The sequence below is a fragment of the Bos mutus genome, chromosome 11 (assembly GCF_027580195.1).
Source record: "Bos mutus isolate GX-2022 chromosome 11, NWIPB_WYAK_1.1, whole genome shotgun sequence".
Classification (NCBI taxonomy): domain Eukaryota; kingdom Metazoa; phylum Chordata; class Mammalia; order Artiodactyla; family Bovidae; genus Bos; species Bos mutus.
In genome coordinates, this window is record NC_091627.1 from 81,930,537 (window position 1) to 81,958,163 (window position 27,627).

At 38.9% G+C, this 27,627-nt stretch overlaps 1 protein-coding gene and 2 long non-coding RNA genes across 3 annotated transcripts in view; 1 reads left to right on the plus strand and 2 right to left on the minus strand.

Annotated features, from left to right (window-relative positions):
* EML4 (EMAP like 4) overlaps positions 1–21,914 on the minus strand; it is a 155,080-nt gene extending 133,166 nt beyond the window's left edge. Inside the window, 1 exon segment of the mRNA XM_070379677.1 lies at positions 21,617–21,914. Within this exon segment, the coding sequence (XP_070235778.1) occupies positions 21,617–21,641 (25 nt within the window). The 5' untranslated portion in view covers positions 21,642–21,914.
* Positions 21,915–22,007: 93 nt separating this feature from the next.
* On the plus strand, positions 22,008–25,493 carry LOC138989910 (uncharacterized). Its single transcript, XR_011466098.1, has 3 exons — positions 22,008–22,135; positions 22,858–22,968; positions 25,363–25,493. It is a non-coding gene; the product is annotated as an uncharacterized lncRNA (long non-coding RNA).
* Positions 25,494–25,568: 75 nt separating this feature from the next.
* The window catches only part of LOC138989909 (uncharacterized), a 64,037-nt gene continuing 61,978 nt past the window's right edge, over positions 25,569–27,627 (minus strand). The window contains exon 11 of the long non-coding RNA XR_011466097.1: positions 25,569–25,704. This is a non-coding gene — a long non-coding RNA (uncharacterized lncRNA). The remainder of the gene's footprint in view (positions 25,705–27,627) is intronic.

Here is a 27,627-nt window from a genome sequence, read left to right on the forward strand (position 1 = left end):
ATAGACATGATTTGGTAGGGCTATCCAATTCATAATTCCCCCAAGTGGCTGTGCGCTACCCTTTAGACCTTCATTTGAGAGACTACTCAATCTTTTCTCCTATTATTCTAGACTTTGGTTCCAAAAGAGAATTGTATCTTCCTAAATGATGAATTTGCCCTTCGTAAACATAATGATTAGCAGTGGGATAAAAATTTGATGTAAGCAAGACCAAAGTCCTGTCTTTGGATTTTTCAAATTAGAATTAAGGGAAGGAAACCTTGAGGACACATTTGCAGAGCTACTGGGATAAGCCCTGCTGCTGAAGAAAACTTATTTCAAAGAACAAAACTAGTTATGTATGGAGAAGTGGAGGTAAGAGACTAATAATTCCAATGATAATGCACAATCCTTACCCTCAACTATGTATATAACATGTATTTTAAGTGACGTGAAGTGAAAAGTTGCTCAATCATGTCCAACTCTTTGAGACCCCATGGCCCCTCTGTCCAGTGGAATTCTCTAAGCCAGAATACTGGAGTGGGTAGCCATTTCCTTCTCCAGGGGATCTTCACAACCGAGGCATCAAACTCATGTCTCCTGCACTGCAGGTGGATTCTTTACCATCTGAGCCACCTTCAGTTCAGTTTAGTCGTTCAGTCGTGTCCGACTCTTTGCGACCCCATGAATCGCAAGACGCCAGGCCTCCCTGTCCATCACCAACTCCCAAAGTTCACTCAAACTCACATCCATCGAGTCAGTGATGCCATCCAGCCGTCTCATCCTCTGTCATCCCCTTCTCCTCCTGCCCCCAATCCCTCCCAGCATCAGAGTCTTTTCCAATGAGTCAACGCTTTGCATGAGGTGGCCAAAGTACTGGAGTTTCAGCTTTAGCATCATTCCTTCCAAGGAACACCCAGGGTTGATCTCCTTTAGAATGGACTGGTTGGATCTCCTTGCAGTCCAAGGGACTTTCAGGAGTCTTCTCCAACACCACAGTTCAAAAGCATTAATTCTTCGGCACTCAGCCTTCTTCACAGTCCAACTCTCACATCCATACGTGACCACTGGAAAAACCATAGCCTTGACTAGACGGACCTTTGTTGGCAAAGTAATGTCTCTGCTTTTCAATATGCTTATCTAGGCTGGTCATAACTTTTCTTCCAAGGAGTAAGCATCTTTTAATTTCATGGCTGCAGTCACCATCTGCAGTGATTCTGAGCCACCTTAAGCTCAGTAAATATTTCCCATTGTTATTTTAAGAATTAAAAGAAATAACATAAAGGTACTTCGTAAACTCTAAGTTTATCAGAGCTTATTCAGATTATTTAGCAGTTGTGATCACTTTGGTTTTCAACTAGAACTGTACACATTTATACATATATTAAACACAAAAAGCAGGTAACGAAATTCAATGTAAGCTATTACTATAACCACAAAGCAAATGCATACGACAAATCTGGTCTGCCAGTGATTTTTGTAGGGCCTGTGAGCTAAGAACAATTTTCACATTTTTAAATGTTTGGGGGGAAATATCAATACCAGAATATTTTGCAATATGAGAAAATTAACTGAAGTTCATGTTTCAGTGGCTGTAATAAAGCTTTATTGGAATACAAGCACACCCAACTATACTATCTATGGGTGCCTTCATGCCGCAACAGAATTGAGTAGTTGCCTTTATAGAAAGTTTGCCAATTTCTATACAAAACAGTAAACACATACACCAAAACACTTTAAATGACTGTTAGGAAGGTAAGATCATAAGGAATTTCATCTTGTTTCTATCTTCTCAGTCTGAGATGTGATATTGCTTTCAATAAAAACAAAATTTTAGGAACAGAACTACCATATAACCCAGCAAAATGACCATTACAAAAAGATACATGCACCCTAATGTTCACTGCAGCACTACTACAAAAGCCAGGACAAGGAAGCAAACTAAATATGCCCATCAACCGAGGAATGGATAAAGAAGGTGTGGTACATAAATACAATGAAATATTGCTCAGCCATAGAAAGGAAAAAAACAGTGCCATTTGCAGAGATGTGGACAGATCTAGAGATTGTCATACAGAGTGAAGTAAGTAAGAAAGAGAAAAACAAGTATATAATATTGCTTATATGTGGCATCTAGGAAAATGGTATAGATAATGGAAAATCAGAAAAAGAGATAAAGATGTAGAGAACAAACTAATGGATAAGGGGGAAGAGGGAGAATGGGATGAACTGAGAGATTGGGACTAACATATATACACTACTATGTATAAAATAGATTAATGAGAGCCTGTTGTATAGGACAGGGAACTCTATTCAATGTTCTCTGGGGACCTAAATGGGAAGGAAATCTAAAAAAGAGGGGGTATAAATGATTCACTTTGCTGTACAGAAGAAACAAACAACACTGTAAAGCAACTATATGCCAATAAAAATTAACTTAAAAAAAGAACTTTAGCAGCTTCCCTGATTTCCTTTCCTCCATTGTGTAGCTCTTCTAATTCATCTAGGTATTCTCCACACCAAGTGCATAGCACCATCAAGTTGATGACGGGAAAAAACCTCTAAGTGGATAAGCATGGGATCATGATTTATTCCTCTTCTTTATCCCTTACACCCATCCATCGGCACATTGACAGCCTCTCCAAAATACATTCCCAAAGCTACCACTTCTTCCACCTCTACCACACAAAGCCCCAGGTGTCATCATCTTTTACCAGTATTCCTGCAAGAATCTCTTAAGTATGATCTGAGGGTGTGGGGATTTGGGGACGAAAGACTTAATGTGATGGCAACATAAGAGAATACTATAGATAATTTCAGACTTCAAACAGTCTAAAGTTTAAGTTTTATTGTTCTTATTCTCACTATGGCAAGAATATCCTCATTTCTTAAAACAGTTCATTTAGAAGGAATCTTTCAGCTTTCATTTAACAAATCTTGCTGCTTCTTTCCTGCACTTCTAAATTTAAAATGAAACTGTAAATACCTATTCTGGTTGTAAAACACATCACTGGGTGGGGGGTGGGGGTGGGGGAATGAAGTCCAATTTTGACTTCTTAATGTGTCTTGTGATGTTGGTGACCAAAAAAACAGATTAACTGTTCTCCTATAGCTCTATACTTTAAATAAAATCTAGTGATTCAATTTTTCATAAAATACTCATTCTCCGATATTCAAAATAAAAAGAAGTAGCAAATGAAAGCCGTGTGCTATAGGGGAAAGCACACTGGATTTTTTGAAGGCATAACATTTGGGCTTTAGTTCTTCCTTTATCACACTCAAACTATCCCTCTTAAATATTACAGCTTGATCTTAAACTATCCCTCTTAAATAGCACAGCTTCCTCATTTATAAAATATGAATATCAATGCCTGCTCTAATTCTTAAAATCATTAGTGAATCAAGAGATTGTGTTCTTAAAAGTAATTTTAAAAAGTAAACTCTGAAATATAAATATAAAATGTTAACAATCATTGAATTATGTAATTTTATGTCAGTCTACAAAGTTTTAAAGTTAAATTTATTTCCTCTAAATTATTTTTCAAATATAAAAAATTTAATTGAAGCCTTTACAGCTATAGTAATCAGACAGTGTGGTATTTACTTAATGATAAACATAGCCATCTATGGAACAGAATACAGAGTCCAAAAATAGACTGACACATATGCAGTCTATTGATTTGCAGCAAAGGTGCCAAGGCAATTCAAAGGAAAAGGCCTAATCTTTTCAACAAATGTTGCTGGAACAAAGGGGTATCAATGTGCAAATAAATGAACCTTGATTCGTACCTCATACCATATGTAAAAACTAATTCTAAAAGGATCACAAACCTAAAATAAAAGTAAAAACTATAAACTTATTCAAGAAAATAGGAGAGAAATTGTGACATAACATGCAATATATATAACTGATTTTTGCCCCCAGTTCCTGGCATAGAATTTCTAAAATCCTTGGAATTTTCTGAGTAATAGAGATGTGAAGAGCCCCTTTCAACCATATCTGAGTTTATGTTAAAGAGGTAACTTTTGGAAGATGGAGGCTGGTTGCCAGAGGAATCAACTTCTTGATTAAACAGTTTGAACTTTCAGCTCCACCCCCTGACCTCCGGGGAGGTAAGAAGGACTGAAAATTTGAGCTCAGCCACACTGGTCAATGATTTAATCAATCACGCCTATATACCGGAGCCTTCATTAAAACCCTAAATGATGGGGTTCAGAGAGCTTCCAGGTACATGAACACTTCAAGGTGGTTGCTGGGAGAGTGACATGCCCAGAGAGGGCATTGAAGCTCCACACTCCTTCCTAAGAACCTTGTCCAATGCATCTCTTCCATCTGGGTACTTCTGCATTGTATCCTTTATAATAAACCAGTAACAGGAAGTAAAGTGCTTTCCTGAGTTCTATAAGGCATTCTAACATATTATCAGATCCAAGAAGGGGCATAGGAATCTCCCATTTATAAGTGGTCAGTCAGAAGTATCTGAGGTCTGAACCTGTAGTTGATATCTGGAGAAGGAAGGCAGTCATGGGGGACTGAAACCTTAATCTATAGGATCTGCACTAATTTCAGGAAGTTAGTGGTGTGGAAAACCCACACATTTGGTGTGTTGTGAGCAGACAAAGTTTTCTTTTAGAATCTGTGATCTTGGGTTAGGTAAAGATTTCTTAATGGGACACAAAATGTACTATAAAAGACAAACTTTATCCTAGTAAATTGATAAACTGGATTTCATCAAAATAAACTTCCACTCTTCAAAAGGCACTGTTAAGAAAATGAAAAGTTAAGTCACAAAGTGGAAGAAAACATTTGCAAAACACATAACTGATAAAGGACTTGCATCCATAGTATACAGAGAACTCTCAAAATCTAATCATAAGACAATCAACCCATTTTTTAAAAAAATGAGCACCAGACAGGCAAATCTATAGTCAGAAGGCAGATTAGTGGCTGCAGGGCTGTGAGGAGCCAAAGTTCCAATGTTCACAGCAGCTGTCTGTATTCATAATAGCCAAAAACTGGTAACAACTGAAATGTCCATCATCTGGTGAATGGATAAACTAACTGTGGTATATTCATACAATGAAATGCTATTCAGCAATAAAAAGGAATAAATTACTGAAACATGCAACACAAATGAATCTCAAAAGTACACTAAGTGAAAAGCACAAAAGACCACAGATTTTAAGATTCCAGTTATATGACATTTTAGGAAAGGCAGAATATAGGGAAAGAAAGCAAATCAGTGGTTGCCAGAAACAGGGTGGAGGGAAAGGACTGACTGCAAGGTGGTATAGGAACTTTGGGGGGAACTTTTTGGTGTAATCGAGATGGTTTATACCTTGATCGTGGTAGTGGATACACAACTATATGAATTTTGGAAGACCCACTATACACTTGAAATTGGCATAATTTATCACAGGTAAAGCACAGCTCCCAGGTGGCGCTAGTGCTAAAGAACCTGCCTGCCAATGCAGGAGACGTAAGAGACCAGGTTTGATCCCAAGGTCAGGAAGATCCCCTGGAGGAGGGCATGGAAACCCTCTCCATTATTCCTGCCTGGGGAATCCCATGGACAGAGGAGCCTAGGAGGCCACGGTCCATAGGGCTGCAAAGATTCAGACGTGACTGAAACAATTTAGCGCGCACACAGCTGAATAAAGCTGATTTTAAAAATTTGAATTCTCAAAACTACTCTGTAGTTCTACTCTTTTTCACTAAAATCAAGATATGATAATGAGGTGTTTGGTGATTTTTTAAAACAAATGAGTTAGAATTTGCTATCAAGAATGCATTGTATTTGATAGCAAAAATACCAAATTCCTAAAGGAACAGAATACACTCAGTTTTAAAGAAGTCCAATGAAGTTTGGCAAAAAAGAAGATTGGCTTATCCAGGGTTACACAAAATACCAATGCTGAGAAGCAGGAACAAGTTAATAAGTAGGAAAAGAAAACAATTCATAAAACCTTACTCTAAAGACACTTTCTCATGCAACTCTTAGGAATGTGTCATTATCTGTTGCTTTTCAAATTTCCTAATTTTCCCAAGGGTATATGCCAACCCCATCAACATATTATATATGTAATATATAATAAATTATGGCATAAGAAACAAGGTAGCAAGAAATGAGGCAAGAAAAGGGATAGTGAGAGAATGAATCCACCTAAGATTCCCCAAAAAAGAGCTAAGAATGGCAAAGTAAGTTGGAGCCAGGTAGCCCAAGCCAAGAGTTCATCTCATAGAAGCTGAAAATGATAAAAAGCTTTCAGGCCAGAAAGTGACAATAAAACATTCTGGTGGCCACATGCAAGTTAAATGAGAGCAGGAAAGATCAAATGTGAAGTCACTAATTTCCAGACATGAAAACAACTGCCTATAGTGGGTCAGAACACTTAAAACTATACCAGTGGTTTTCAAACTACTGGAACAACTTCTTTGTTGTTGCTGTGACATAGTCACACCCCCGTGAGTTCCATCCAAAACACATCTAACATCATCTTATGGGTACTACTACTAAACAACTGTTCAGAACACAGCATAGAACCCAAACTGCTTAAAGTACCAAAGCAGGTGTTAAAAGTCCGGAAAGAAGGAGGGCCAGAAGGTAAAAGAGGTGACCTCACCCTGGTCACACAACCCACTGTTCGCCTCCACTCTCACCACCACCCACAGACAGCTGTCTGGAGAGCTCCATAGCATCCTGGGAATTCTCCTTAGTAACTGAATAGGGGTCCCGAATCCAGGTTGACAAATCTACAGTAACTGACCTAGAGGAAACAAGAGATTTTAGAGAAATATGATCACATTTTTCCACAAGAAAAAAGTATTACAATTCAAGGGAATATATATTCAAACATATAAAAGTACTATAGTAAACAATAAAACTTTAAATATGAAACAAAAAGACTTTTAAGAGTCTGAGTGTGGACATCTAAGAAGTACATATACTATTTCAAAACTGTCATATGATCAGATACAGTGACTAAGATGCTCAATGATAGTAGCCACAGCACAGTCAATATTTTACCTATCTGTTTTTGCATTCCCCAAGATTACTTTTCTCTAAGCTTATCTCACAAAACCAAAGACCACACAGGCTGTATCACCATCTATTACATGAAAAAAAGGACAGTATGTTTATAATAGATAATGCAGGAATCACATCCTAAGAGTGAATAATTAAATGAAAACTGTTCACTGTCTATCTCCCTTCACTATAGTATATGCTTTAGCAGGAATTTTTGTTTCTTTTCTTGACTGACATATTCCCAGTATGAAAACAATTCCTGGCACATGGCACTTAGTGAATAAATATTTGCTCAATTATTAGATTCTCATACTAGCAGCAACAGTTCATTTCAGTGACCAAAAGTCTAACACAGATACTACTAGAATCATCACCCTCATATGTAGGGTTGTAATAACAAGTTCAGTTTTACCCAATCTAGTTAACAAGTTACCCGAGGGTATTTTTTTTTTTTTTTTTTACTGACTTTAACAACCTTCTTTGCCATTTAGTTATTACAGTTTATGGAAAGCATCTGACATGCTTCCTGGATTCACAGCTGAATAAATGCTAGCGCCTCTGCTCTGCTGCTCCCTTTCAAACAGTTAGCCACATGAACCAAATTTCTTGAGATGTAGTCCATAAACTACTGCCTCAATGATTATTTCCTAAAGCAAGTATATCAAAGACCACTGACTTAATCACAGGACTCATACTCCAACAAAGACATGGAAAAAGCAAATATCTCAGAAAAGCACCACTTACACAGATAACAGAGAGGATGGAAGTTACTGAATTCACTGACTTAAGTTAGGACGACACCAGGAGAACAAAGCTGACAACGGTCTCTGCATGGGGTGAAAACTGCAACCAAAGTGAGCGCTACTGGTAGTTCATCATTTTCTCAGGTATATGGGAGGAGGAAGAAGAAAAAAGTAAATGTCATCCCTTTAAGCCATTTTCACGAGCTGGGAAGGCTACTGTGACCTGATCTCTATTTTTCTGCTTACACCCAAAACTAAGACATGCATTTGAATAAAACAGAAAAGGCTGGATGGCGGAAGTTTAAGGTAGCCCTCCTTTGTTTCCAAAGCTTCCCATACTTCACCATCACAATTCTTATTACTCTGTATTTTAAAAGCCAACATCATAAGCTCCATAAGAACTATGTTTATAGCTGGAAGCACACTGGAAGAGTGCTGAGCACATACCAAGCATTCAATAAATATTTCCTGAATAAATACTGCCTGAATCCCCCACAGAATTATAAGCTTCATGAGAGCAGGGATTTCGAGAGTCTCAATCACCAATTTCCCACTGCACTTAGCACAGAGTGTGATCCAAAGAAGCTAATCAAAAGCTATTTACTTAATGACCGTGTTTATGACCAGGAAACATACGCAAATAAGTGGCCTATATGAGACTCAAACCTATAACCTTCGCCCAATTACAGTATGCACTAATGGGCCAAGATAAGGAGTTTCACAGTGCGCAAGTTTCAGTGTGTGTATAATCATTAAATTTCACTCACAAGTATTCACAAAGATTTCAAGAAAAGAAGTCAAAAACTGATTACTTTCCTGGCCATTCTCTTTATTCTAAACTTTGTTCCCCAATATGTTACATCTTATACGATCCACAATAATAGATCCTAAAAATCAAGAAAATATTGTTTGTGCCAAAAAAAAAAAAATCACTAATTATAATTGGAGAGGATTAAAAAAATAAGATGAATGCCAAGAGGTACTCAAAGCAGTCAAAGAAAGTCAAAGGCTATGCCCCAACTAAACTGAAAACAGGATATCCTCCAAAGTTAAAAAAAAAAAAAAAAAATCTCCCACTCATCAACAGAAGTCAGTTATGGCACTTTTCTGGAACAAATGCCTCAAAGAAAAACACAAACAAATTTTGTCATTTTCTCTGACATGTCACTTAAAAATCAGCCTAAGAAGTTACATACAAGAGTGAAAAATGACTTAAGGGAAAAAAATGTCAGGTATCAAAACTAAACAGTTTTGTTTTACAACAGCAAGTCATCTCAACTTTAGGAACTCATCCATTTTGAAAAGTCAGAAAAGGTACATTCTCTGGAAAAAATTTTTGCAAAGGAAAAGAAATACATTCTTATTATGGAATATGACAAATATTAATATAGCATAATTTGACTCTCAAGATACTAACAGCTCATTAATTCAGAGATTTATCCTAAAAGAAAAACAAAAGAAACAAAAGACAACGTTAAAAATGAAGATATAGGGAACATAAGTGGTCTATAATTTAAAACATGTACATATCATCAAGTTTATAAACTAAAAGCTCAGGTATTTTATTAAAGGCCTCATTCAGAAGGCTTCACTGGTGGCTCAGTGGTAAAGAATCAGCCTGCCAATGCAGGAGACACGGGTTTGATCTGAGATCCAGAGATCCCACATGCCGAGGGACAACTAAACTCGCAAGCCGCAACTATTAAGCCTGTGCTCCAGAGCCGGGAAGCCACAACTGAAGCCCACATGCCTAGAGCCCATGCTCTGCAACGAGAGAAGCCACAACAGTGAGTAGCCCACACACTGCAACTAGAGAAAAGCCTGTGCAGCAATAAAGATTCAGCACAACCAAAAATTAATAAATAAATAAATAAAATTGTTAGGGGAAAAATAAAAGATGGATCCTTAGGGTGAGAAAATGAAGTTTATCATTTTATCCTGAGGAACATCTGACATTATGTTAGTCACACATCACCAATATTAGTAATATTTATTAGGTATGATTCTGTCCCTGTAAGTGCTATACCATATAATTTCAAAAGGCATAGGTCGTGATTCCTGGGTTCTTTTTTGAGACCCGAAACAACCCTTATATAAGTCAAAACAGCTTTGTTATCTGGCTTCCTAGTCTACAGCAAATTTAAAATTGGAAATCAAAAGAAAGGCTGGATTAGAAACAATAACCAATCTAGTAACAACAAGCACCTCTAGAGCCTAGAGTACCATTTTCTACCAAAAGGAACCACAACTTCTTAGAAGAACAGTTGACTGTAAAAATGGAGCAGGAAGTGTAAATGTTAGGTCTGAACATCTTATCAGAAAGCAATGAAGCTGACAAAGCACCAGGATCAGGACTCAAGCAGCAATGTGAAGATGCTCTGACAGGTCAAAACAGGAAAATCTAAGCGCCCAAATTTAGAAGAGTAATGGCAGCAGATCAAAATACATCAAATAAATAAAAATCTGTAAGTTTCTATTTAAAGGACAGACAAAACAAAGAAACATGCTTAAAAAAAAAAAAAAAGATACAATCAGTACTCATGTTAATTTAACTTTACAGGAAAAAAGGTCTAGTTTCTTTAGTAAACTAGGGGGGAAAAAAGGAAAGGAAAATATACATTATAGATTAAAAGAGACATAGCAACCAAATGCAATGTATGATCCTGTTTAAACCCTGATTTAAACAAACCACTGAAAAATGACACTTAAAGAGACCATCAAGGATATTTGACATTAAGGTACTATTGTTAGGACTTTCCTGGTGTTAAGACTCTGAGCTTCCAATGCAGGGGGCACAGGTTGGATTCCTGGTTGGGGAACTAAGATCCCATATGCCTCACAGTGCAATTCCCATCCCCAGAAGAAATTACTGTCAAACTGTAGGTCTAATAATAAGAGAAGAATCATCTTTCAAGATATATAAACTCAAATATTATGGGTGAGACTCTTTAAATAATATATAAAAACAGAGGAAAGGGTAAAGCACACTGACACTGAATGACAACAGCAAGGAGGGCAGTTATAACTGTTTAGCATCATTTAGTGTATGGAGGAAACAGTTCTACACAAACAGCTCTCAGAAGCACCACCGTATCACAGCACAGAATCAGTCATCTAGAATATGTTAAATTATGTTCTATATACACAGCCTAAGCAGATCAGATGTCCAAATAATGGAATATGATCCATTAAAGTTTATATTTATACTCTCTGAAAAGGAAAGATGATCACAATATTTAAAGGGGAAAAAAATGGTTGACTTTGCTGCTTAACTATATTCTCTTTTACCCCGAACACACACACCACATAACAGTATCTCGTTCTCAATAATTGCTGATTATTTAAATACAGAAACATAACAGTAACAAACACCCTGTATGGCTTCCCACTTACAGCAAATTCCTTCACACTAACTTATATGAATGGTCTAGTCCATGTGTTCAACATAATTTTAAGTGTAAGATATACTACTACACGGTTACAAAATTACAAGAACCATAAAGAACGTTTATCAATATATAAACAATAATGGATTATAACCCATTGGAAAAAAAATAAGACAGCTGATTCCATACAGATATATTAAGTAAACCAGTAATGTGAAGGTTTGACGAGGAACAGAATATTTACAAAATTTCAAAGAACCTCCTACAGAATACTAATTACAAAGTTTTTAGAAAAATTAATTTTACAATGGAAGGGCCTGGCAGACCCCATCCTAATCAAAGGGTCAAAATGGACATCATCAGTTATGGGACAAATCAAAAGTGTGTGCCACCTGATAGGGTGCAATGAGACGAAACACAGCTCACCTCTGGGACTTCTGTACCAACGATACATAACTTGAATCCAATCAGGAGGAAACATCAAATTTAAGGACATTCTACAAAACAAATGGCCTATTATCTTGCAGAGCATCAAGTTCATGAAAGCCAAGGAAAGACTAACTGCTCCAGATTCAAAAAGACTAAAGAGACATGACAGCTATCGGTAAATACAACATTTGATTCTGAATTGGTTATTTACTAAAAAAGACGTTATTAAAATAATTAGCAAAACATGAATGGGTTTGAGGGTGACACAGTAGTAACGTATCAATATTCATTTCCTGATTCTCCTCACTGTAGTACGGTTATGTAGGACAATGTCCTTGTTTATAGGAGACACACACTTGAATGTTAGCAAGTCTCAGGGCATCATTTTAACAACTTAATTCTCAAATTACTACAAGCACAAAGAAGATACCCCAGCATCTCCTGGGCAAGCTGCAGCAGTCCCCAACTTTCTGGGGGGACCAATTTTCTCGAAGACAATTTTTCCATGGACCTGGGGTGCGAGAGATGATTTGGGGATGATTCAAGCACACTTACATTTACTGTGCACTTTATTGCATTTTTTTTTAAATTACTTATTTGGCCACACCAGGTCTCAGCTGCGGCACATGGGATCTAGTTCCCACTGCACTGGGAGTGCAGAGTGTTACCCATGGACCGCCAGGGAAGTCCTTGCACTTTATTTCTAGTCTAATGTTGTCGCTGATGTGACAGAAGGTACCAGTGAGCGGCCCAGAGTTTGGGGATCCCTGAGAGAAAGGCTGTGAACACAGCCTACAGGGGCCAGGCGACGAGGCAAACACTTGAAACAAGCTAGGCGTAAGGCAGGGCTGAGGCTAGTTACCTGACACACCACTCCGTGAGTATATAGAGCATCTGGAATGCAAGTCGACAGCGGCAAGATCAGCCCATTTTTTCAAAAGAAATCAAAGATGCAGATTTTTATGTGAAATTTCCCAATTTTTAACACACTCAAAAAGGCCAAACAAAACATGTCTGCTGACTAAATTTGAACCGCAGCTGCCTCTGGCCCAGAGGCATGCTTCTCAAACCGAGGCTGAGGGATAAAGGGAAACCACATGATATACATGAACACATTCTTGGAGCCACAGTTTTATCCCAAGAGTTAGCCTGGAATTTTCTGGGAGAGGAGATATTTCTTTACTTTTAAAATCCTACATTATGGAGTTTAATGCAAAGTCATATGATTTTTTTAAAAACTTTTCATTTAAAAATAATTTCAATTTCTACAGAAAAGCTGTAAGAACAAGAACAGTACAAAACACCTGTACAGTTTTAACCAAGTTCATCTACTGTTAACATTTTACTCATCTGCATTATTGCACAGGAGCATCCTTCCACCCTCCCTCCTCCTCTCTAGTACAAACACAAAGACATACACACACAAATACAGCTGTATATGTGTGTGTGTGTGTGTGTATACATATATATAAAACATATATACATAATTTTTCCTGAACTATTTGAGAGTAGTTATGTATCACGGCCTTTTATTCCTAAAAAAAAAAGTTCAGCGTGTATTTCCTAAGAATAAAAATATTATTTTATATAACCTTAGGTTATCAACTTTAGAAAGTTCAACACTGATGCCATACCTTTATGTTATCTACCATCTATATTCCAATTTTGCCAAGTGACCCAATAATATCCTTTACCGCATCTTCCCCTCTAATACAAGATCTATTCTAGGACCAGGTATCATGAAGAGATGTTATGTCTCTTCAGTATCCTTTAATCTGAAACACTTCCACAGCCTTTCTTTGTCTTTGTAACATTAACATTAAAGAGTACAGTCTCCCCCCTACCCTTTTATAAAATAGGATGTTCCCCAATTGAAGTCCAATATGTGCCTCATGATTACATCCAGGTTATGCATTCCTCGCTGGAGAACTACCTAAGTGATGTGCTCTTTGCAGGGCATCATATTCAGAGGCACACAACGTCCACTGATGCTATTTATTTTGATCATGCACTCAAGGCACTGTCTGATTTCATCACTGTATAAAGTTACTATTTTTTTCCCTTCTAACTAATATGCAATGTATGGGGAGATATTTAAGACCAAGCAAACATTCTGTGGAAAATTCTTCAAGAGATGGGCATACCAGACCACCTGACCTGCCTCTTGAGAAATCTGTATGCAGGTCAGAAAGCAACAGTTAGAACTGGACATGTAACAACAGACTGGTTCCAAATACGGAAAGGAGTACATCAAGGCTGTACACATCACCCTGTTTATTTAACTTATATGCAGAGTACATCATGCAAAATGCTGGGCTGGATGAAGCACAAGCTGGAATCAAGATTGCCGGGAGAAATATCAATAACCTCAGATATGCAGATGACACTACGCTTATGGCAGAAAGTGAAGAAGAACTAAAGAGCCTCTTGATGAAAGTGAAAGGAGAGTGAAAAAGTAATCTTAAAACTCAACATTCAGAAAACTAAGATCATGGCATCCAGTCCCATCACTTCATGGCAAATAGATGTGAAAACAATGGAAACAGTGAGAGACTTTATTTTGGGGGGCTCCAAAATCACTGCAGATGGTGACTGCAGCCACAAAATTAAAAAACACTTGCTCCTTGGAAGAAAAGCCATGACCAGCCTAGACAGCATATTAAAAAGCAGAGACTACTCTGCCAACAAAGATCTGTCTAGTCAAAACTATGGTTTTTCCAGTAGTCATGTATGGATGTGAGAGTTGGACTATAAAGAAAGCTAAGTGCCGAAGAATTGATGCTTTTGAACTGTGGTGTTGGAGAAGACTCTTGAGTCCCTTGGACTGCAAGGAGATCAAACCAGTCCATCCTAAAGGAAATCAGTCCTGAATATTCATTGGAAGGGCTGATGCTGAAGCTGAAACTTCAATACTTTGGCCACATGATGCGAAGGACTGACTCATTGGAAAAGACCCTAATGCTGGGAAAGATCGAAGCTGGAAGCTTCAAAGATTGAAGCTCGTCCCGACAGAGGATGAGACGGTTGGATGGCATCACCGATTCTATGGACATGAGTTTGAGTAAGCTCTGGGAGTTGGTGATGGACAGGGAAACCTGGCGTGCTGCAGTCCATGGGGTCACAAAGAGTCAGACATGACTGAGGGACTGAACAGAAACATTCTGCTCCTCATCAAAAATATCCCATAGATTTAGCATGTATCAATGATTCTTGTCTCAACTAATCTTTATTAAAATGGTTGCAAAATAATCACATGAATGTTTAAGTAGATAACTTCTGGCTATACTCCTAGATCCCTAAGGTATATGCACTTGGTCTCCTTGACCTTAGGAGCTCTACAGGGCAATGGTTTGAGTGCAAGACTAGAATAATCAGGTACAGCTTCCAGAAAAAGACAAGTGTACCTGCTGCCTGCCAAGTCACTTCAGTCGTGTCCGACTCTGTGCGACCCCATGGACTGCAGCCTACCAGGCTTCTCTGTCCATGGGATTCTCTAGGCAAGAACACTGGAGTGGGTTGCCATTTCCTTCTCCACAAGTGTACCTGAGCCACGCCTTAAAGATTGGATAGATTCTGAAAAGCTAATAAAATGGAGAGATAGTCAAGACACAAAGAAATACATCAGGAAAGCTGAAAAAAAAAACCAATATGGTGAATCCTTCTGCAAAGTAAGTATAATACCCTAGCTTATCAGTTTTATAAAACCACATTTCTACATATGGAGTTTGCCTGAATTGATTCTAGAACTACAGATATACTTCTGCTGCTACTGATGATAACTATGGTATAATCATTATATTTAGAGTCAAAAGTTGGACGCGACCGAGTGACTGAATTGAAAAACTTTTCAAAAACAGCACAATTCATTATAACTCCTACTTCTGATTGTTTTTTTTTTTTTTTTGATTGTTCATCCACATTTTCATATATGTCAGCCATCCCGCCTAGTCTTTCAAAGATAGGGAGTAACAGGCATTAAAAACGTATCTTTCATCTGAATTGTGACTCCCCCGTAAAATAAATCTTATTCTGCAATCTAAGGCAAACATATTTATATGAAATTGAGAATTTCTTGAAGCAATATCATGCAAAGCACGAATATTTTATAATCTTTTTTTTTCTTTCCGTCTCTCTCATTTTTTTAAATATTCATCTTGACCCTCAATAAACTGACTTCTAAATCCTTAATAAGTGATTCACAAAACTTCCACTTGATAAACACTACCCTAGAACCTGAGATACAGTTCTTTATTAAATTTTCAACAAAGTTGGGAGACAATTTTCATTTATTTCAGGTGAAATAACAGAAAAAAACAAGAACATAAAGAGTTATTTAATTTTTTTAAGGATTCTACTCTGACATTGTGTATGGTAATTTTTTGGTCTTCAAGTTATCATTTTTTTAAGAAATGATGGTAAGAGCAAAGGTTGTACGTTGCCAGTTATATACTGGTTCCCTAGTAATTTCCCCCCAATTTCACAGGATCATGAAATCGCCCCTGCTCTGCTATGAGATTTTAAACACACATGAGTGTCAGCCTTTCAGCGGGTTTATAATCTGGCTGTAGAAATAAGACTTACAGTAATTTTAGGACTTGCAAAAATTACTTCTACCTTTTGAGAAGAAATATTCTGTGCTAAGTGCCCTAAAAACGTTCCTGTGTTAAAAGTTCAAGGGTGGATACTATGAGTTGGGAATGAAAGAGAACAAAGAAAGTGTTCAGAAAAGAAACAATGTCTGAGTTGGGCCTTGAAGGGTACTTCAAGACAGAACAGACACAGGGATGAAAAACTGCCAATCAAATATGGGAAAAAAGAAATAGGTCATTTAGGCCAGATCATGTTAAGACAGTAGAAACAGATTATGGAGGATCTTGACAGCAAGGCTAAGGTGCTTGAATTTAGTCATTAAGGCAATGCAGCAATCTGGAAAAGGCTCCCCCTCTCCCACCCCTTACAAAACAAATTATGGACAAAGTAGAGATTCTTGAGGCTATGCAATAATGCAAACACAGAAAAATAAGGCCTTCAACTGTGGTGTCAGAAAAGGAAAGTAAGGAATGTGAAAAGGTGACAAGAATTGATAAGTCTTAGAAGAGATTTTAATGTGGTAGGCAAAAATAGCTAAGAGTCAAACATTTTAAGGCTGGGTGATACTTACAGTGAAAAATTAAGAAGCTGATTTAGAGGAAGAACAGTTCATATCCAAGTACATTAGAATCGACATGCAAGTGGGTTATGAAAAGTCAGTAATAGGATAAGGAAAAGAACACTTGATCCCATCAGAAAAATCTGAGTTCAAGTGAAAAAAATGGTTAGGCTCTAATGAGAAAACCAGAACGCAAAATTATATCTATAGTATAATTTTAACTGTGTATAAAAAGCACAGGAAAACACTAAAAACATGTACATCAACATGTTAACGTCAGCTGACTACAAATAAACTAGGAATAAAAGGTTTTTTTTCCTTCTTTTGTATTGTGTTCTCATTGGATACAAACCTTACAAATCAGGCTCCGAACCCCCACCCCAGAAAAAGACGAAAGGGAAAAGAAAAACCTGGATTTGAAGTCTTTTCAAAAAAATGCAAACTTCTTGAACTTTAGTTTCTTCATCTAAAAATGGGGAAATAATTTCTTCTCTCTCAAGGTTAGTGTGCAGATTAAATGAGATAAAGTTTTGTAAACTATACAGCAATATGCAAAGGTAAGGCATTATAACAGTCTATGACAACTACAACTATAGGACAAGATATCACACACAGACATAAAAACATACTACAGATTTGGGAAGTAGATTATCTCCTTACACTTTTAAAAAGTTTTAGAATCCATTTATTTTTAAATCAAAATGTTACTGTAATATTTCTTATAAACAGACACTGAGGTTTTACATGCAATATATATATATAAATATCATACATATATAATTAATACAGTACTTATACTACATGCTGTTCAAACTTAAATACAAAGCAAAAAAAGAGCTAGTAGTTATCATTCCCTAATATTTGGACTTCTAAGTAAGTTATTTCACGGTTTTAAAAAGCCACAGTCTATTGAGGATAATTTCAGTAATCTCCAAATGTCATCTCTTAGAAGTTATGTGCTTGATACACAGCACTGCCTTCTAAATGATGCCTTCCCCTTCAACTCCCACTTCTGGTCCTTTACTTAGGATTAAACACCTCTAGATACCTATTTAAAACCAGATAGTAAGCTCCTGAAGGGCAAGAAGAATGTCATAAAAGGGGTACATGTTAAGAAATACTCTAACTCATGTTATAGATGCTGTAGTAACCATTTAAGAGTTACTACTCATGTCATATTATAATATAAACCTGCCTCGAGCCCTTCAAGAGACAGCCATTAACAAATTAAAAGCTAAGGAAAAATTCCACAAGTAATGTTACTACATGAGAAACACTTTTATATGAATAAAGAATACTTGATTAATATTTAAAAATCTTACACTACACTATTCCTTTAAGAAAGCAAGAGTATATATGAGATGAGAAATGGTAAGTTCTAATATTATGTTAAAAAACCGTTTTTTTCATGTATCTGATAAACTGAAGCGTATTATTACTGCACTGAAGAATGTTACATTTCTTATACTAACCCTATAATTTAATTCATTACAATTTTTCTTTAAAAAGAAGTTTAGGAGTTTTGTTTTTAATCTTTGGAGCAGAAAAAGTTAAAACTGACGTGGTTAACAATATGCTTTCTTTAAGGCATAAACACTGACTAAACCTGAGGCTATTTCCAAGACAAGTTTTAAAATTAAAACCTTTATTGTGAAAAAGAGATGCTAAAGAAACTAGGCATGAAACGCACCTAACCTATGCCTTATGAAAATCAACAAGAAAAGCTCTGTCAACAGTTTTCCACTTCTGCACATAGACCTGAAATTTAAAATGTTTTACTATATACATGTTTTGTACAGGTATGTGTGTATATTCATATATACTGATTTGGAGGCAGGACATTAAGACAATTCATTAGTGAGTATTTCCCCCTCACTAATTAAAAAAAAAATTGCTTCTAAAGTGCTGCTTTTTTGTATTACAATAATTTGTGAACTAAAAGATACTATGCTTAAAGGAAAAAATACAAACACCTGCCAGTCCAACTGCCGGAAACTCATCAGCTGCAGAGAATAAAAGCATCCTTTCGTTGTTTTAAACGTATGGACAAAACAAAAGAAATATAACAGGTATACAATTTCAAAATGGCAAATATAACACAGACCAGCACCTAATATTCCTCTCAATGATTTCAAAATCATTACACAGTTTTAATTGCCATTAGACATCTCAGAAAATGCACTTAAGTGTTTTCCTTATCTAAACACTCATCAATGGTACAGTCTGAATTTTTAAAGTTTTTCACTTAACAAAACGATGCATCATAACATTCCCTTAAATAATCAGCTTCTCTAGAATCAGTTTACAAAGCACTCAGTTTTTCTGCTTATAAAAATGTAGTTTTCTTTATTTTCAGGAAGCCATACAGTACATAAAATGACACACATACACTTCCTTGAGAATAAATACTTTAATACTCATGACCCCAGAAGAACTTCACGTGTTTTGAATTCTTGTTTGGTTAAAAAAAGTTTTTAAACATCTACTAGAATACAAGAGCTTGCCTTTACATTCATGGCTCTCCTGAAGGTAAAATAAAGATCAACGTAACTCTAAGTGCTAGACTAACGAACTGAAGGGAATAGAAACAAGCAATTTGGCTAGAGTTGGGCAAAACTATGTTTAAAGACTACCAGTAAAATATACCAGCTTTACCCTTCCCCCACTCCCAATCCTTTAAGGTTTCAATTAAGATGGGGCCTAGTTTTACTCTTTCAAAGGGGGACAGAAAGAGAAAGCACACATCTCCTGCTGAGAAGTATCTTCATCAGGAGCAGCTCCAAAAATACTGCCAGGAACCATTTCTTTCCCTCCCAGCTGACACAGGTTCCTCTCTTTAAATATAAGCATCTCTTCTGCTCCTGATCAACATCATACTTAAAGAAGGGAAAAGTCTCAAGGTGAGACCCAAGGGTGGTACCAAATGAATAAAAATAACTATTAAATCAATACAAAAATTCAACATCACAGTCAGTTATAACATTCTTTATGAAAAGTGGGAGCCCCAACTAAAATTTCTCTTTCAGTCTCTACTACCAGTTACCTTATGAACAGGATAAGAAGGAATAGTTGTTTAAAAATGCATATCCACTTTCAAAATAAACTTAAGTGCACCCAATTAGTGAGAACGACTCCCACAAAACGCTTACAGAAGATGAAGTTTTGGCAAGCCTTCGAAGTCCACAAACCAACAGCCAGAAGTAAAAGCTGATTCTAATTTGAGCAGTGATCCCACCATTCCTACAGGCTGAGGAGCCAGCAGTGCAGACACCTCAGCCGCACAACATCCCCCAACACTCAGTTTCTTGCCCAAGTATATGATCACCTCTTTGTGAACATAAAGGACAAGTCTTTCAGTCCAATATGATTAGGGAATAAATCCAGACACAGGCATGTGGCTTAAAAAAAAAAAGGTAGTGAAAAGCTGATACCTCTTTAAAAGGAGCCCAAGAATGAAACAACTTCACTATGAAAGGAATTATAAGACATCAAAGGTTAGATAATGGACAACAGGTGCCTTTGGGGAGGAAAGAGTAACACTTAGTTGCCTCCTATTTTAGGATTTCCACTCTCTAGTGTGTGTTTCCCAAAGAAAGTGTATGTGTTTTTCCCAAATAAAGTCATAGCCAAAATTACGGTTTTTACTATTTAATACCTATAGTGGGTCCACTGTTCTTAAATATACTTTACATTTAAAAAAAAAAAGTTGATCTCAACATGTATGAATAAACTATGGCCTATGGCCAGATCATGCATTCATCCATGAACATTAACCAACTAGGAATTTATTATCAAGAAATGCAAAGAAAGGCGTCAAATACTCAATATACCAATCCAGCAGCAGGTATCACATAACTGCAGTATCAGCCAAAGCAGAAACTGTTTCTCTCACCATCATAACAGTTGAGCTCAATCTTTACAGTAACCAAATTCCAATAGCCTCAAAGAATAGTAATTCCAGACACAGATTATATGGCTCTGAGTACCAGCCACGAGTTCTGATTCTCTTACCCAGTTACAAAATTTACTACCTTTATTCGGGTGAAAGGGAACACTGAAACAATACTTCAGCCTACTTCCCTTTCTCCATTCCACAAAGACAACATATTCCAAAAATGGAGAATCCTTTCTTTCCCTGACAGAGGCCCCCTTTCCTATGGATTCATGGGGCAGGACTACTTCTCCCCAGCATGCCTGCAGAGCCAGCACGCAGACTTCTGCTTTCACTCCTCTCTTAAATAGGGTCCCCCAACACAAATGCGCCTCTTCCTTTCCTGTATTAGGCAAATGATGCTTCAGTGCTACTGGATCTCTCCACCACTACAAAACGTTCAGAGAAGTGGAGGGAGTGAGGGGAAGTTGTCAGTTACTCGGAGAGATACTTAAAAGACGACTCCAAATTTAAAGTGGAGGCTTGAGGAGGAGGGAGGGAATGGGGGTCCCTTCCCTAAAAGGGAGCCTGTGCGTGGGTAAGGGATGTCCCCACCCTGAAAGAGAGCTCGGTATGTAAGACGGGGGAGGAGTGTTGTACCCAGAAGAGATTCAGGTTTGAGAAAGAGGTGTCCTAACCTTGAAGGTGGGGGGAGCCGTGAGTGTATGGCGGGGGGGCGCAGCAGCTTTAGGGCGGCCTCTATGAAAGAAGGGGTTCCCACTTCGGGGAAGAAGCGCCCCGCACTGACGGGAACGCTTGGAGGAAAGGAGGGTCTTGCTGAGGAGGGCTGGCATGGGGGAGGGGTTCTGAGTTCACCAGAGCCCGGAGAGGGGCGGCAGGCTCGAGGGGAACATGTGCAGTGGAACTGCTGCCATCCCGAGGGGCAGGGTGGAGAGCAGGCCCGGGCTGCGTGTGCAGGGAACAAGGTTCCCACCCTGCGCAGGAGAGGAAGGGCTCCCAGCCGCACTCACCGAGGCTGCCGGCGAAACCGTCCATCTTGCGGGGAAAGCGCCGGGCTCCGGGCTCAGCGGGGCGGGCACTTCATTCAGCGGACCGACTAGGGTGGCCGACGCTGAGCCTGACCCGCTCGCTCTCTCGGACGCGCGGCTCGGCTCCCGCCTCCGTAGTCCGTCGGCCCGTGCGCCCCGGGGCAGTCAGCCGCGGCCGCCGGGACCACTTCCCCGTCAGGTTGAGAGCCGCGCCGCTCCGCCGCCTGCCCTGCCTCCGTCCCAGACAGCAGCCGTGAGCGCCGCGCCGCGTCCCGCCCCCGCGCCCGCGCGCAGTGGTAGCACCGCCCCCGCGCACGCTGTCACGCTTCCGACCCCGCCTCCCACGTGACGATCCGGAGGCGGGGTCCCGCGGACCCTTCCCTCTCACCTTGCCTTAGCCTCGGATTCCGCCCCCTCGCGGGGAACGTGTGTCTGCGCTTGCGCGGTGGGCTTCCTAAGGGCCTAGGATTTGGGTCTTGAAACTGGTTCCGAGGAAGTGGGGTAAGGGGAGACCTCCAGCCTGGGATACTCAGGAACTTCCAAGGATTCCTTCCTTCCTAGGGAGTCCGGAGAGACCCTTCAGAGCTCAAGTCTGGAGCTCCTCTGACAGGAGATGGCCACCCCGAGTATCTTAGCACACTAAAGAGGCAACCAAGTTGGGGGAGGAATCCAGTCTTCGCGGGTTCTTCCTTTGCCCCAGTAGGGTGAGGGACAGAGATGAGGGTGAGTCTTCTTGACTAGCTCAAGGCCATCACTACACAGCCCAAGGCTCACAGCAGGGCAGGGCCCAGGATGTTCCAGAAGCAAGGAATGTTAGTACTGGACAGGACCCAAGCGTTCATCTTGCCTCCGCTTCACTGAGCCTTAGAAAAGACATAACCTGTGCAAGGTCAGGAGAAGAAAATGGCAACCCATTCCAGTATTCTTGCCTAGAGAATCCCGTGGACAGACGAGCCTGGTGGGCTACTGTCCACAGAGTCGCACAGAGACACGACTGAAGCAACTTAGCATGCATGCATGCACTGGAGAAGGAAATGGCAACCCACTCCAGTATTCTTGCCTGGAGAATCCCAGGGACAGAGGGGCCTGGTGGGCTGCCGCCTATGGGATCGCACAGAGTCGGACACAACTGAAGCGACTTAGCAGCAGCAGCAGCGCGAGGTCATGGAACATGGTAAAGGCAGAACTAGCATTAATTCCCCCTACCTGTTGTTTTCCACCAGGGATGCAAAGCCACCCCTGACAGGACAAATCATAGGATTGCCTACTAGGGAAGTAGAACAAAGGGTTGAAGTAATCCTGCGTTCCAGCCCCAATTCCATGTGACTCAAGAGGTGAGTTATCAAGTCACTAAACTCACTTGGGCCTCATTTTATTCAATTGTAAATGGAAGACTGGATAGGTAAGCAAAACATCTAAACCTTCTTTTTCATCCTCACTCCCACACACCTGTATTCTCCATCCTTCTAAAGACCTTCCAGTGGTTTCCCAAGTCCATCAGGGGACTAGTTACAGAGAAGAAATATAAGGTATCCAGGAACTAAACTGATCTGTACAATAATAAAGAGCTGGCTCAGAAGAGATTTAAGAGTGATTTTACAGCCTTTCCTGATGCCTCAGAGGTAAAGAATCTGCTTGCCAATGTAGGAGACTCAGATTCCATCCCTGGGTCTGGAAGATCCCCTGCAGAAGGAAATGGCAACCCACTCCAGTATTCTTGCCTGGGAAACACCATGGACAGAAGAGCCTGAAGGGCTACAGTCCACAGGATGGCAAGAGTCAGACGTGACTTAACGACTAAACAACAACCAGTCCTTTTAGTCAGTTGCAGGAGAGAGGAAGATAAGAAGATGAGAAAAATGAAATAGCACCTGTCATAATGAGAGGAACTTGGAGGACCTGGATGGTCGAAAGGACTGTTTAAACATTTTGTCAAAGTCTTATAGTATACTTTTCACCTTTGATGTCTCTTTAAAATTCTTCCCTGAAAGTCTAAATTACTTTAAATTTCTTTTTTGGATATCAGACCTGTGTGTCTTCTGAATGCTATGGGGAAAGGGCCATAAAGCAGCCAAGATAAATTCAGGTTACAGACAAAATGGTGTCTGAGGTTTCCTCTTTCTTCGAAATTATTTACCCAGTGTTTCCTTTGCTATGGGCATTTTCATATCTGTATGATTCTGTTAAGTCTTAATTGCTTAATATTTGAGACATGCTTGCTTCTGACAGCTGCTCTTCTGTGCCTGTATGCAAAACTTTCTGCTTTAAGTCAGTTGAAAGAATAAGAACTTGTATAGTGGTATATATACACATTTAAAAAAACTTTTTATTTTTAAATAACTGTAGATTCATATGTACTTGTTAGAATATCCTTTACCCAGGTTCCTTGCAATAGTGATAATCTTACAAATGCTATGCTGTGCTAAGTTGCTTCAGTCATGTCCGACTCTGTGTGACCCCATAGACGGCAGCCCACCAGGCAGCCCTCCGTCTCTGGGATTCTCCAGGCAAGAACGCTGGAGTGGGTTGCCATTTCCTTCTCCAATATATGAAAGTGAAAGGTGAAAGTGAAGTCGCTCAGTCGTGTCCTACTCGTAGCGACCCCATGGACTGCAGCCCACCAGGCTCCTCCGTCCATGAGATTTTTCAGGCAAGAGTACTGGAGTGGGGTGCCATTGCTTTCTCCGAATCTTACAAAACTATAGTACAAAATCACAACCAAGATACTGATACTGATACAGTGGAGATACAAAACATTTGTATCATTTCCATGAGCATGAGGATCCAAACTGTCTTTTATAAACACACCCATTTTCCTCCTGATACCATCTGCTTCTTCACTCCTGGCAACCACTAATCTGTAATCCATTTCTATAAAGAGGTCATTTCAATGGAATCATGTAATATGTAATGATTTGGGATTGGCTTTTCTCACTCAGCATAATTCTCTGGGGATTTATCCAGGTCATTGTGAGTATTAAGAGTTTGCTGTTTTTATTGCTGAGAATTCCATGGTTGGGATTGTCACTGTTTGGCCATTCATCCATTGAAGGCATTTGGGATGCTTCCAATTTGGGGCTGTTATATATAGAGAGTTGCTATTAATGTTCATGTACACGTATTTTTTTGTGAACATATTTTTCATTTCTTGGGATAAATACCCAGGAATTGGATTATTTGGTTGAATGGTAGCTGTGCATTCCATTAAAAAAAAAAAAACTGCTAAAGTAAAAAAATAATAATCATTTTTTCTCCCAGTTTTATTGAGATATAATTGATATACAGCAAGTAAATGTATATTTTTAAATCAGAGAAGGATCCATGTTTTGTGGGGGCCTGACACATTTACTCTTTATGGGGCCCCTTTAAGAAAAACTAATATAGGGACTTCCCTGGTGGTCCAGTGGTTAAGATTCTGCACTTCTAATACAAGGGATGCAAGTACAGTCCCTGATCGGAAAACTAAGATCCCTCATGCCATGTGATGGAGCTAAAAAAAAAAAAAGCTAATACAAACCAGATACAAAATTAGGTTAAATCAAGTATTTATTTAGACTAAGAAAAGTAATCACAATAGATTATACATGTTAAGACTGCAAATACCATAAACATTATAAAATTGAGAAATGTGACATCTAATTAAATGTCCAATGCACGTTTACTAAATTTCTTGGTTGTATATTCTTTGATTACCTCTTCATATGACAATGATTTTTTTTCCTTAATAGGTGTTATTTACTGGGATCCTGTCATATGAGCCTGTTACATGATCCTGCTATATGGGAACCTGCTATATAGGTTTTGTACCCAAGTACTTTGTGTTTGTATGCCTGACCTCATTTCAATGTCACAGTAAGCCTATAAGATCAGTGTTATGAATATGACAGTGATTTTTAAATAACTTTTTAATAGAGAGGACAAAAGAAATGTAGTTTTTCCTCTGGCATCATTGTTCATCAATCAGTCTTTATTATGGACAGCTGGGATGCATAAAAAACCATCTGACACATATTGAACAGGCTGTAATACTGCTGAAGGAATTCTGATTGATCCCATTTCATGTGATTACCCTTTAAAAAAACAAGAAAAGAAATAAAATGTATGATGAATTAAAAATAAAACACTGCATTATTGAGTGTATTTCTAACAGAAGAGAACTTCCATTTTGGTTTGACATCAATGAGAACCAGATTTTCCACTTACAGTTTGTACATGTCTGATGATTAGAAGAATTTCTCCTGGACTAGCTTCTGGCTCTTTATGTTTCAAACCTTGTTTCTCCCACACTACCCACATACTTCCAATGCCAGCCATGTGTTAATACCACATTATGACCTCTAGCCCTGTAACCTCCATGACAGGATGCCAAGTGAATCAGTGCAAAGGGCCATAGATTCCATCCTGGAATCTGTTGCTAAACAAGGAAAGCCAGCAATAACTGAATTAAATGGGACTGTAACACATGTAAGTATGTTTCATTAAGCCCAAAATTAAATGTATCCTCAATTCAGCTTTCCCTTAGCCAGATACCCAGAATATCCAGGGTCACTCCAACACAAACTGACATGAAGGGAAATGTGATGAAGGGGAGGGTGCAGTGGAGCCTTGGCAGAGACCCTTAGAGCTTAAGTTTCATTAATTTCTTGATAAATCTGTCTCTGCTTTTTGTTCTGTTGTTGTTGTTCCCCTACCAGGGAGGGACTGAACCCAAACCCTTGGCAGTGAGAGTGCAGAGCCCTAACCACTGAACCAGCAGGGAATTCCCCTGCTTCTGTTTTAGTTACTTACATTTTTACAAAAGAAATTCATGCTCATCCTAATTAGTAAAGTCAACCAGAAGTTTATTAAAAGCAAACAAAAAGGACAGAAAAATGAAATAAATGCTTACTCAGAAAAAGAACAAATAGGAGAAATACAGTAATCACTTATAGTTCACTTATCCACAGCAATTCCAGAATTCTGCTGGGATAGTTACTATGAAGGGTAAGTAAAGTTCTTTGTTTAAATCTTACTCATCTTTCCAAGGAATTCCCTTATCTACTCCACAGGTCCTGGCTTTGCTACTCTACAGAAAAAGGGTGTTGGGGAATACACCTTCCTTAGAGTCTGCTCAGCTTACTTCCTACTGGTTCTAGTATGAAATCCAAAGGTTACTTTCAACTCAAATAATCAAAGGATTTCTTTGAGAACATGATTCCCTCAAAACCTTGGTAGGCTTTTGATCTGTTTGCTTCCAGTCAGCAACGTGTGCCAGTAACCACACCCAAAGTTCTTTCCTATACATAATTTTCAAGCATGATTTCTGTCTTTGTTTTCCTTCCTTGGTTCCTCTCTCTGTTTAATGGGGGCTATCTTCAGGCCATTAGACTCGGATGGGAAGACCACACTCTTAATCAGATCTTTGCCATTGAAGTCTGGGTCTAACTGGGCCTTTGTTACTCACAGGTTTTTAATATTTTGTTTCCTATTTTAGTGTCAAGAAGTAGTCAGCTTTATAATCTTTCATCCCCCAAATTTCTGGACTTCTTCTAACTCCTTTGCTGCTGCTGCTGCTAAGTTGCTTCAGTCGTGTCCGACTCTGTGCAACCCCATAGACGGCAGCTCACCAGGCTCCCCCGTCCCTGGGATTCTCCAGGCAAGAACACTGGAGTGGGTTGCCATTTCCTTCTCCAATGCATGAAAGTGAAAAGTGAAAGTGAAGTCGCTCAGTTGTGTCTGACTCTTAGCGACCCCACAGACTGTAGCCCACCAGGCTCCTCCATCCATGGGATTTTCCAGGCAAGAGTACTTTCCTGCTTAAAAAATGGCCGGTTCTTGCTTGAGCTTTTCTCTTTGTTCTAATGCTTTACTAAAGTCAGCAAATAGTAGACAATACCTACTACCTACTCTCTTTCCAAAAACTTCTTGTAGAGCTATATAGGCTGACTAGGCAAGTAATGTGCCCCCTTTTAAGTTGTCACAAGCAACAGTTGTAGCAAATCTTTTGTGATGAC